The sequence below is a fragment of the Geotrypetes seraphini genome, chromosome 19 (assembly GCF_902459505.1).
Source record: "Geotrypetes seraphini chromosome 19, aGeoSer1.1, whole genome shotgun sequence".
Classification (NCBI taxonomy): Eukaryota; Metazoa; Chordata; class Amphibia; order Gymnophiona; family Dermophiidae; genus Geotrypetes; species Geotrypetes seraphini.
In genome coordinates this window covers 28,918,224-28,930,988 of record NC_047102.1, presented here as the reverse complement: position 1 = coordinate 28,930,988, position 12,765 = coordinate 28,918,224, and the positions used below count along the sequence as shown (strand labels likewise).

Here is a 12,765-nt window from a genome sequence, read left to right as displayed (position 1 = left end):
TCCCCTACCCCAGCCAACTGCATCGGTGCTTTTCAATAGCGATCCCTCACACAGCCAAACTTTCTCTTTCTAGTTCTCAGCATTCACATCGGCAAGAGTCCTCACAGCTTGTCTAATAACACGCCACTAATTTTGCCCTCTAGGAAAATCAACCATGGCCAACGTACCTTCAGCTGCAGGGTAATCTCCTTCTTCTGGTGCAAAATGTATTCCAGGTTTGCTTCCTTCTCATAGATGTAACCGTCAGGGCTAAGGAAAGGGAGATAAGAGAATGTTCCACCAGTCATCACACCACCATCACACAAGCCTAACAAAACAGGAGATAAGTCTACTTGATGGTCCATTTGCAGAAGAAGGTGTTGATGCCCTTGGATGGGTTGTTGGTGAGGCCACACTTGGAGTATTGTGTTCAATTTTGGAGACTGTATCTGGCAAAGGACATAAGAAGACTTGAAGCGGTCCAGAGAATGGTAGAAGGTTTGCGGCAAAAGACGTATGAGGAGAGACTGGAAGTCCTGAATATGTTTACCCTAGGGGAAAGGAGGGACAGGGGAGATATGATTCAGACGTTCAAATACTTGAAAGGTATTAACGTAGAACAAAATCTTTTCCAGAGAAAGGAAAATGGTAAAACCAGAGGACATAATTTGAGGTTGAGGGGTGGTAGACTCAAGAATAATGGTAGGAAATTCATCTTTAATCGATGCATGGAATGCGCTCCCGAGGGAGGTGGTGGAGAGGAAAACGGTGACAGAGTTCAAAGAAGCAGAGGATCTCTAATCAGAAAATAATGGTATATATTGAAGAACTAAGGCCAGTACAGGGCAGATGTGCACGGTTAAGCACACTACCAGGCAGAGCTCTGGGTTTCTGGCCAAGAAATATCTAAGCAAAAGGACCATTTGGGTCTCTATCTGCTGTCATTTACTATGTTACCTTGTTTTGAGCGACTATTGAAAAGGTGTGAGCTAAAGAGTACACAAACACACACACTGCTGCCATACAATATAACTCCCAAAAAAGCAAGAATTGACAGGCTCTTCGCTGACTAAAGCAGACTTTTGCACTGGCCATTTTCAATCTGGAAAATAAAGAGGAACTACGAGTTAAAATAATCAAAGAAGCAGAATTAAGTTCTGTACATCAAGCTCTGTTTAGGCAGGGGATTCATTGCCACATCGAATACAAGCAAGGATGCCCACGCTTTTGCGCCCAAGTAGCATATTTTCTTGCATGGAATGCGTACGTTTTTTACGTATCGCGTACACCCCCTGCACACTATATGAGTGGGTGTATTTTCACATAGCCAATTTGCCCATGTTTACATGTGTACAAATATGGGATACCCCTCGGGATGTTGGACAGCATACGAAGCCAGCTTCAAGCATGAAAGATATAGTCTGAATTTTCTAAGTCACAGTACCTGGCAATGCGGTCAAAGGGTTCAGAGGTTTGAGGACAATGGACATTTCTTTCTCCAGAAAGCCTTTCACTTGCGACTCTTTGGCTGCTTTGCTCAGCTCCTCTTGCTCCGTCTTCAGCTCGCTCCTCTGCTTTTCATATGCCTGCACAGCCAGAAATGGCAAGGAGAAGGAAAAAAAGTAACCCTAGGACACCTCCCCCCTCAAGCACCCAAACTCATCCGTCTCCTCACAGAGATGCCAGTGCTGTTATAAAGTCCTCAGACCTATAATAAACCTTGGCAGGGACTTGTTTCACGTGAAGACTCTCGCCTCACAATTTGCTTGCATGGAGAGAGTGTTTCAGGTCACAAATGCCCCGATGTACTTTATTCCTCATATAAATGTTTTTCAAATATTAAAGTTACATCGGGATATTTGTGACCTGAAACAGCTCTCTCCATGACCAATGACAATAGCAAGCAAATTGTGAGGCGAGAGTCTTCACGTGAAACGCGCCACTACCGAGGTCTTGAGGCTTATCGTGAACACTACTATTTATCATTTCTATAGCGCTGAAAGGCGTATGCAGCGCTGTACATTTAACATTCAATAGACAGCCCCTGCTCAGAAGAGCTGACAATCTAATTTGGACAGACAGACAGGACAGGACATCACAAGTAAGAGGACTTTACAATAGCGATGGGATTTCTGAAATTGTGACTCTGAGCCCTCGCTTATGATCCTCCCAGAGATGCGGCAGGTTTCAAGCAGGTATGAGAATACCCCCACTGAAAGCTCATTCATGTGTTCATGCCTTATGTGGGTAAAACCTAAACTCTCCCCTACCCCAGCCAACTGCATCGGTGCTTTTCAATAGCGATCCCTCACACAGCCAAACTTTCTCTTTCTAGTTCTCAGCATTCACATCGGCAAGAGTCCTCACAGCTTGTCTAATAACACGCCACTAATTTTGCCCTCTAGGAAAATCAACCATGGCCAACGTACCTTCAGCTGCAGGGTAATCTCCTTCTTCTGGTGCAAAATGTATTCCAGGATTGCTTCCTTGTCATAGATGTAACCGTCAGGGCTAAGGAAAGGAAGATAAGAGAATGTTCCACCAGTCATCACACCACCATCACACAAGCCTAACAAAACAGGAGATAAGTCTACTTGATGGTCCATTTGAAACACCTGCCAGAGGCCTCACATGCATTCACTTCTATCATCCACTTGAACCTGAATAATTGTTTCTAACGTGCAGTACTCACAGTCACCACTGGATCATCCCTCTGGTACTATGCCAACATTAGACTCTATTTTGATGTTTGTTGGACAACTACTAGGATTTGATCCCAGAAAAGGATAAATATAAGTTCCGAAAAATTTCTGCTGTGAAAACCTGGTTGGCTCAAGGGTTGTGTGCTGGGTTAGCAACTGGAGGCTCAGGGTTCGAGCCTCAGGTAAGGAGTAGGTTCAACTCTATTTTGTGTCAACTACTAGGATTTGAACAAAGAAAAGGATAAATATAAGTTCCGAAAAGCTCCTAGTGTGAAAACTTGGCTAGCTCAACGGTTGAGTGCTGGGTTAGTAACCGGAGGTTGAGGGTTCGAACCTCAGCTAAGGAGTAGGGCTGACACTGCTCCAAGGGAAGAGGCTGAGGGTCCAAAAGAAGAGGCTGAGGGTTCAAGAGAAGAGGGTAAGAGGAAGTTAAGGGTTCAAATCTTTTTTTTTTTTTTGTCTGTGTCAACTGCTAGGATTTGAACCCAGAAATGGATAACTATAAGTTCTGAAAACTATAAGTTCTGAAAAGCTCTTGATGTTTAAAGAGTTGTGTGCTGGCTTAGTAACAGGAGACTGAGGGTTCAAGTCTCAGCTAAGGAGTAGGGGTTGATACTGCTCGAAGAGAAGAGGGTAGTTTTACTCAAATGTAGTCCAATCATAGTAAAAAGTAGCAAAGGTTATTAATTTTCATGAAGTATACTTAAAACACAGAGATACCCGGCCCCTCCTACCCCTGGTCTGCCTAGTCCCCCCCACCTCTTCAGGATCTATCTAACCTCCTTCTCTGTTTCCACCTAGTTTCTGACAAACCCCCCCTTCAACCCATCTACTTACCAGCTCTGGTCCCACCTAGCCTCTGGCTAAGCTGGACTCGAACCCACGATCTCCTGTATCAAGTGGAAGTGCTTTATCCATTGAGCCACCAGTGAGGCAGGTACTAGATGCTTTCGGTTTCTTAACTTTAAACCTTTCATGCTTTGATTTGGATTTTAAAATACAAACATCCTAGCACGGGAGTCGAACCCAAGACTCTTTGGTGCAAGGTAGCAAAGCTTTCCTCTAGTCCACCACTGGACTGATGAAGTTTGGCTCTCTTTTTCTCCACCTTATCTCTTTTTCTCCACCTTATACTTCTCCAGCCTTGTTTTGGATTTAAAATTCAAACAACCAGTGGGCTGATGGGAGGCTGCATCACGTTTTCTCCCACTTATACTTCTCCTTCTCCTTACAGTCTAAATTAGATTGTCAGCACTTCTGAGCAGGGACCGCCTGTGTATTTAAATCCCCACATGAACTGGACTGCAATCATAGACTCTGACTTCTAAATTGTTACCTGAATGCATCTGAAATACTGTTCCCAGGAAAATTAACAACATTCTTTGTAAGAGTATCTGTCTGTGCTATGCAGTTATTTAATTATACTATGTATGCTGATCTGTAACCCATTCTGGGCTCTTTTGGGAGGATGGGCTAAGCAACCAAATAAATAAATCTATAAATAAAAACAAAATGCATCTAAAGAAATTTTGTGCTGGATTTCAAATCTTAGATTTATAGGTGTTATTCTGGATAGCGCCACAGGAGGGCGCCAATTACATTTAATAGCTCAGTGCTGTCCTCCTGTGGCCATTCCTCAGAATACAGGTATAATCGCTTAATCATTGATATAAATTTACAGCAATGTTCACTGCACCCCACCTTCTCTGTCCCTCCTCAGACCGGCCAGCTAGCTGGAGGTCTTCTACCTTAAACATTCTGGAATTTATTTTTACCTCTCGCTTATCTATTAAAACATACAAAGGGCAGTAGAAGGATGACAAATATTCAGTATATTAACTCCTTGCTTATAACATCTTAGAGACATGTATTTTGGAGGCATTGTGCCACAACTGCCAAATTGCCCAGATCCAGAAGGGAGATCATAGGTCAGTTCTGGGTTTATGACAGCCTTATCCTTGATCTCTTTGATTTTCAGCACAAAGTTCAGTGGGTAAAAGCAGGGACTACGAATCCCATAGTGCGTTAGGATGGAGGTTCAAAACCAGGACTGGCCAAAAAGGCTCCAGCCTGGAACTGGGAAACTTGGTAGCCCTGGGGGGTCGCTTACCAGCCTTTAGGGAAGACTCCACAGCTTCTGCACAGCCATCCTGAGGGTTGGTCTAGCGAGTCTCAAATGACCTTGGATTTGCTGCTCAATCTCAGGTCGACCAAACTCATTCAGTCCTGAATTTTATCCCACTACTTGCAGGGACTTGTTCTAACTGTCTACTGCTTTGTCTTGAGGAAATCAGACTGGCATTCAGTGGCGATAAAAGGTGGACTGGATACATTCGTTAACTAATCCAGAGAGGGATGGAGACTTTGAATATTCTTGTGTTTCCATTGCATTTGAACAGGGTCTTACAGGACTTATCACATTCATACCATTTAAAAGGTTTCTCTTCATTATATTTATACTTATTACATTCAGAACATTAAAGTGGTTTCCCTTCAGTATGTGTATTTATGTGATATTGCAGAAACAAAGCATGCCTGAAATGCATATCACATTCAGAACATTTAACGGATTACTCTTCAGTGTCTTTATACTTATAACTTTTAGAACATTTAAAAGGTTTTTCTTCAGTGTCTTTATATTTATCACATTCAGAACATTTAAAAGGTATCTCTTCAGTATGTGTCTATTTTATTTTATTTTTTTAATCTTTATTCATTTCAAATCTTAAATCAAGTACAATATTGACATTTATCAATTAAGCATGCAAATATGTGTCTTTATATGATATTGCAGAAACAAAGCATGCCTAAAATGCATAGCACATTCAGAATATTTAACAAGTTTCTCTGCAGTGTCTTTATACTTATGACTTTTAGCACATTTAAAAGTTATATGTTCAACATGTGTATTATAATTATATTAGAAGGATGACAAATGTTCAGTATATTAACTCCTTGCTTATAACATCTTAGAGACATGTATTTTGGAGGCATTGTGCCACAACTGCCAAATTGCCCAGTTCCAGAAGGGAGATCATAGGTCCGTTCTGGGTTTCTGACAGCCTTATCCTTGATATCTTTGATTTTCAGCACAAAGTTCAGTGGGTAAAAGCAGGGACTACGAATCCCATAGTGCGTTAGGATGGAGGTTCAAAACCAGGACTGGCCAAAAAGGCTCCAGCCTGGAACTGGGAAACTTGGTAGCCCTGGGATCGCATACCAGCTTCTAGGGAAGACTCCACAGCAGGGGTCTCCAAAGTCTCTCCTCGAGGGCCGAATCAAGTCAGGTTTTCGGGAATCCCCCAATGAATATCCATGAGATCTATGTGCATGTAATACTTTCAGTGCATATTCATTGGGGAAATCCCGAAAACCTGACTGGATTCGGCGCTCGAGGAGGGACTTTGGAGACCCCTGCTCCACAGCTTCTACACAGCACAGGCTGCTTCAGTAGCCATCCTGAGGGCTGGTCTAGCGAGTCTCAAATGACCGTGGATTTGCTGCTCCATCCCAGGTCGACCAAACTGATTCAGTCCTGAATTTTATCCCACTGCGTGCAGAGACTTGTTCTAATTGTCCACTGCTTTGTCTTGAGGCAATCAGCATGGCATTCAGTGGGGATAAAAGGTGGACTGGATCCATTCGTTAACTAATCCAGAGAGGGATGGAGACTTTGAATATTCCTGTGTTTCCACTGCATTTGAACTGGGTCATACAGGACATCACCGTCTCTTAGCTAATGAGGCTAAAAGCTTTCCTGGGCTGGACAGCAGTAGCACCAGGTCTTCAGGGCGGTGGGAGCCTAAGCAGAATGGATGGGAATGTGCACCCGATGCTCCTGGAGTTTGGAGAAGAGTACCAGTTCCTCGGAAGAACATCATGCTGTTACGTATTTTTAGAGAGGGTATATCCATGATTAAATGGATTTCAAAAATAAAAGATGAATCGATATTGGGAACTCTGATGGGCCAATCCTGTCCCGCTGAGGTGTTTTTCTGTGTATTTCCATTACACCTGACCCGTTTCTGTTCGCAATGCTAACAGGGAGCTTATCCAGGCACAGGACCTTGGGCTGGTGCCTCCTGAGAAGAAGCATGTCACAGAATATTTGGGGTGGAAAAGGGGCGTATAAGTGCCTCATTTCCTATCCACTGCCCTCCTCAAGAGTGGCAGATGAATGAACTGGCATAATCATAATAATAAATATATCGAACCCATTAAACCAAGATGTATATCATTGTTGCCTGACATAACATGTCCAGAATCAGAAAATTCTGAGGGTTGTGGTTCCGGGATAATTAGCATAAAAACATGATGCCAGATAAAGGCCAAATGGCCCATCTAGTCTGCCCATCTGCGTTATGCATTATCGCTTTCTCTCTCTGAGAGATCCCACGTGCCTATCCCAGGCCCTTTTGAATTAAGACACAGTCTCTGTCTCCGCCACCTCTTCTGGGAGACTGTTCCATATATCTACCACCCTTTCTGTAAAAAAGTATTTCCTTAGATTACTCCAGAGCCTATCACCTCTTAACGTCATCCTATGCCCTCTCATTGCAGAGTTTCCTTTCAAATGAAAGAAACTCGACTCATGCACATTTATATTACATAGGTATTTAAACATTTCTATCATATGTCCCCTCTCCCGCCTTTCCTCCAAAGTATACAGATTGTCTGTCCCCATACGCCTTATCACGAAGACCACATACCATTTTAGTAGCCTTCCTCTGGACCGACTCAATACTTTTTACATCTATTTGAAGGTGCGGCCTCCAGAATGGTACACAATATTCTAAATGAGATCTCAAAAGAGCCTTATTCAAAGGCATCAATACCCCCTTTTTTCCTACTGGCCGTGCCTCTCCCTATGCAACCTAACAACCTTCTAGCTTTCGCCGTCACCTTTTCAACCTGTTTGGCCACCTTAACATTATCCACCTGATACAATGCGCTGTCGCACAAAATTCAAATATAATCTTCTGACACAATATTTTTGAGATTAACTGGGATCTCAAGTGCTCACAGCCATAGTATTGACGTATATTTCAAAATCAATGGCCGATACCGTGAGCTATCATTGAACCCTTATGTAATCTCTATGCATTCTATTGTGTCTACATTTTTCTTTTTCCTTTTTTCTTTTATAGTTTTTCCTTTTATAAAATATATAAATTATTTGTTTTACTTTCCCATATAGTGTGAAACCACTTATCTTATTTTCTTTCTTAGTGTTTCTCTTGATGTTCGTTCACTTCAATATTTTATTCTCACTTCCTTCATTGGATATTGTATTTTACTTTCTTTCTACGGAAGATCTCCGTTTCGCACCCAAATTTTAATGTGGGGCTTCGTCAGGAAAGCGATAACATTCACTATAGAAAAAGCAAATTTCATTAATATTCACTTTAAAAACGGGTACACCCTTAATTCTTACCTATTTATATTAATGTTTTAATACTTTGCGCTAAACTTGGTGATATGGTGATAGCCATTGGGGACAATTTTTCCTTATTCTACAATTTTTACATCATATATATTATACTATAATTCTTCTTTGCATAATGTTTTAAACTTCCTTCTGCCTTATATTATCTAATATATAACACGCTGTGTTACAGACACAAGAATCCACCCCTCCATAACACACATATATCCTCTATACCCCCTTCTACTCAAAATAGCCTTTTCGCCTACCTCGCTTATGATCATGACATGAAATGAAGATTCTTTAGACTGGGGTCTCACAGCAATTCTAAGAGACTTCTTCTTGGTCTCCATACCCAGCTACTATCAATCGGAGAATGCGCCAGGCTCTGACTCTTTCTTATTTAAAACTTATCGGTGGCGTCTGACATCACATCCGGTGAAACCAGAGAAGCCACGGCCCTACTTAGACTCCACCCCCTAAACGTACGTCATGACGTCATTCAAATTTGACTGAGATGAACCGAATCAAACGAAATTTTACTGTCCTTCATTATAACTAGCAATCCTTATTTTTATATATATAAAACTCACTTCTCATTTACACTTATAAACATTTTTCTCATTTGCTTCTAGTTTTTCTTTCAAAAAAAGGTTTGCCAGTTAATGGCTATATTCAGCCCTTGGGGTTGTAGGCTACCCAAACGCTCAATCCACCTTTGTTCTGCCTGTAGCAGCTTTCTCCCCCTATCTCCTCCTCGTACTGATGTTTCAATTTTATCAATTACCATACATTTTAGCTGTTGAAAATCGTGATTATATTGCATGCAATGGGCTACTAGTGGGGCTTCTTTTCTTTGATGTTTCAAACAAGACTTATGTTCCGCCATTCGTACATTCAACCGCCTAGTTGTTTTCCCTACATAAATTTTCTGGCAGGGACATGTAATAATATATACTACATGATCTGACTTACATGTAGTCATATATTGTAGGGTATATTGCCTGTGATTTCTTGGATGTTCAAATACACTGCCTTGAATTGTTAATTGACAGATCTGGCATGCACCACATTGTGAATGAAACCCTCTTCGTTCTACATTTGGTTGTTTTTTATCTACTTTATATCTAAGGTGTTCCCTCAAATTTCTACCTCGAGTGTAGGTTAACCGTAGTTTAGTGTTTTCAAAGCAAGGACTACGTTGCACTATTCGCCAATGGTTCCGAATCACTCTGGCTACATGTTCAGATTCAGAATTGTATCTAAGTATGAATGTGGACACTTCCTTATTTATATTATAGTCCCCCCTGTTTTCCTGAGCACTGGAAACTTCTAGCCTCGAAGGTTGCAAAAGCCATTCAGGATGATTGTGCTTCGCCCTGCGATAAGACTTTTTTATTTCCCTACCTGGATAACCTCTATTTTTCAAGAAGAATTATAATATAATATATATGATGTAAAAATTGTAGAATAAGGAAAAATTATCCCCAATGGCTATCACCATATCACCAAGTTTAGCGCAAAGTATTAAAACATTAATATAAATAGGTAAGAATTAAGGGTGTACCCGTTTTTAAAGTGAATATTAATGAAATTTGCTTTTTCTATAGTGAATGTTATCGCTTTCCTGACGAAGCCCCACATTAAAATTTGGGTGCGAAACGGAGATCTTCCGTAGAAAGAAAGTAAAATACAATATCCAATGAAGGAAGTGAGAATAAAATATTGAAGTGAACGAACATCAAGAGAAACACTAAGAAAGAAAATAAGATAAGTGGTTTCACACTATATGGGAAAGTAAAACAAATAATTTATATATTTTATAAAAGGAAAAACTATAAAAGAAAAAAGGAAAAAGAAAAAAGTAGACACAATAGAATGCATAGAGATTACATAAGGGTTCAATGATAGCTCACGGTATCGGCCATTGATTTTGAAATATACGTCAATACTATGGCTGTGAGCACTTGAGATCCCAGTTAATCTCAAAAATATTGTGTCAGAAGATTATATTTGAATTTTCTGCGACAGCGCATTGTATCAGGTGGATAGTGAATTTCACAATAATAATTTAAGTGGTGATTTATGACATCTTAACATTATCACATACAATCACGCCCAAATCCCCCTCTTCCGTCGTGCGCATAAGTTCTTTCCCCAATAAACTGTACCGTTCCCTCTGTTTTTTGCAGCCCAAATGCATGACCTTGCATTTCTTAGCATTAAATTTTAGCTGCCAAATTTCAAACCATTCTTCAAGCTTCGCCAGGTCCTTCACACCATCCGGCGTGTCTACTCTGTTGCAGAAGAAGGTGTTGATGCCCTTGGACGGGTTGTTGGTGAGGCCACACTTGGAGTATTGTGTTCAATTGTGGAGACTGTATCTGGCAAAGGACATAAGAAGACTTGAAGCGGTCCAGAGAATGGTAGGAGGTTTGCGGCAAAAGACGTATGAGGAGAGACTGGAAGTCCTGAATATGTTTACCCTAGGGGAAAGGAGGGACAGGGGAGATATGATTCAGACGTTCAAATACTTGAAAGGTATTAACGTAGAACAAAATCTTTTCCAGAGAAAGGAAAATGGTAAAACCAGAGGACATAATTTGAGGTTGAGGGGTGGTAGACTCAAGAATAATGGTAGGAAATTCATCTTTAATCGATGCATGGAATGCGCTCCCGAGGGAGGTGGTGGAGAGGAAAACGGTGACAGAGTTCAAAGAAGCAGAAGATCTCTAATCAGAAAATAATGGTATATATTGAAGAACTAAGGCCAGTACAGGGCAGATGTGCACGGTTAAGCACACTACCAGGCAGAGCTCTGGGTTTCTGGCCAAGAAATATCTAAGCAAAAGGACCATTTGGGTCTCTATCTGCCGTCATTTACTATGTTACCTTGTTTTGAGCGACTATTGAAAAGGTGTGAGCTAAAGAGTACACAAACACACACACTGCTGCCATACAATATAACTCCCAAAAAAGCAAGAATTGACAGGCTCTTCGCTGACTAAAGCAGACTTTTGCACTGGCCATTTTCAATCTGGAAAATAAAGAGGAACTACGAGTTAAAATAATCAAAGAAGCAGAATTAAGTTCTGTACATCAAGCTCTGTTTAGGCAGGGGATTCATTGCCACATCGAATACAAGCAAGGATGCCCACGCTTTTGCGCCCAAGTAGCATATTTTCTTGCATGGAATGCGTACGTTTTTTACGTACCGCGTACACCCCCTGCACACTATATGAGTGGGTGTATTTTCACATAGCCAATTTGCCCATGTTTACATGTGTACAAATATGGGATACCCCTCGGGATGTTGGACAGCATACGAAGCCAGCTTCAAGCATGAAAGATATAGTCTGAATTTTCTAAGTCACAGTACCTGGCAAAGGGTTCAGAGGTTTGAGGACAATGGACATTTCTTTCTCCAGAAAGCCTTTCACTTGCGACTCTTTGGCTGCTTTGCTCAGCTCCTCTTGCTCCGTCTTCAGCTCGCTCCTCTGCTTTTCATATGCCTGCACAGCCAGAAATGGCAAGGAGAAGGAAAAAAAGTAACCCAGGACACCTTCCCCCTCAAGCACCCAAACTCATCCGTCTCCTCACAGAGATGCCAGTGCTGTTATAAAGTCCTCAGACCTATAATAAACCTTGGCAGGGACTTGTTTCACGTGAAGACTCTCGCCTCACAATTTGCTTGCATGGAGAGAGTGTTTCAGGTCACAAATACCCCGATGTACTTTATTCCTCATATAAATGTTTTTCAAATATTAAAGTTACATCGGGGTATTTGTGACCTGAAACACTCTCTCCATGACCAATGACAATACAAGCAAATTGTGAGGCGAAAGTCTTCACGTGAAACGCGCCACTACCGAGGTCTTGAGGCTTATCGTGAACACTACTATTTATCATTTCTATAGCGCTGAAAGGCGTATGCAGCGCTGTACATTTAACATTCAATAGACAGCCCCTGCTCAGAAGAGCTGACAATCTAATTTGGACAGACAGACAGGACAGGACATCACAAGTAAGAGGACTTTACAATAGCTATGGGATTTCTGAAATTGTGACTCTGAGCCCTCGCTTATGATCCTCCCAGAGATGCGGCAGGTTTCAAGCAGGTATGAGAATACCCCCACTGAAAGCTCATTCATGTGTTCATGCCTTATGTGGGTAAAACCTAAACTCTCCCCTACCCCAGCCAACTGCATCGGTGCTTTTCAATAGCAATCCCTCACACAGCCAAACTTTCTCTTTCTAGTTCTCAGCATTCACATCGGCAAGAGTCCTCACAGCTTGTCTAATAACACGCCACTAATTTTGCCCTCTAGGAAAATCAACCATGGCCAACGTACCTTCAGCTGCAGGGTAATCTCCTTCTTCTGGTGCAAAATGTATTCCAGGTTTGCTTCCTTCTCATAGATGTAACCGTCAGGGCTAAGGAAAGGGAGATAAGAGAATGTTCCACCAGTCATCACACCACCATCACACAAGCCTAACAAAACAGGAGATAAGTCTACTTGATGGTCCATTTGCAGAAGAAGGTGTTGATGCCCTTGGATGGGTTGTTGGTGAGGCCACACTTGGAGTATTGTGTTCAATTTTGGAGACTGTATCTGGCAAAGGACATAAGAAGACTTGAAGCGGTCCAGAGAATGGTAG

General features: G+C 41.6%; 1 protein-coding gene across 1 annotated transcript; it reads right to left on the bottom strand.

Annotated features, from left to right (window-relative positions):
* Positions 1-474: 474 nt before the first annotated feature.
* Positions 475-2,676, bottom strand: LOC117352007 (nitric oxide synthase-interacting protein-like). The gene is made up of 3 exons (XM_033927964.1): positions 2,409-2,676; positions 1,424-1,565; positions 475-530 (listed from the first exon to the last, which is right to left on the bottom strand). The coding sequence occupies exons 1-3, from the start codon at positions 2,583-2,585 to the stop codon at positions 526-528; spliced, it is 324 nt and encodes a 107-aa protein (XP_033783855.1). The 5' UTR covers positions 2,586-2,676; the 3' UTR covers positions 475-525.
* Between the last annotated feature and the right edge of the window lie 10,089 nt (positions 2,677-12,765).

Coding starts and splice junctions, on each gene's coding strand:
- LOC117352007 (XM_033927964.1), bottom strand. CDS start 2,585: ATGGACCATCAAGTAGACTTATCTCCTGTTTTGTTAGGCTTGTGTGAT. Junction 1,566..2,408: donor AGATTACCCTGCAGCTGAAG/GTACGTTGGCCA, acceptor CTGGCTGTGCAG/GCATATGAAAAGCAGAGGAG.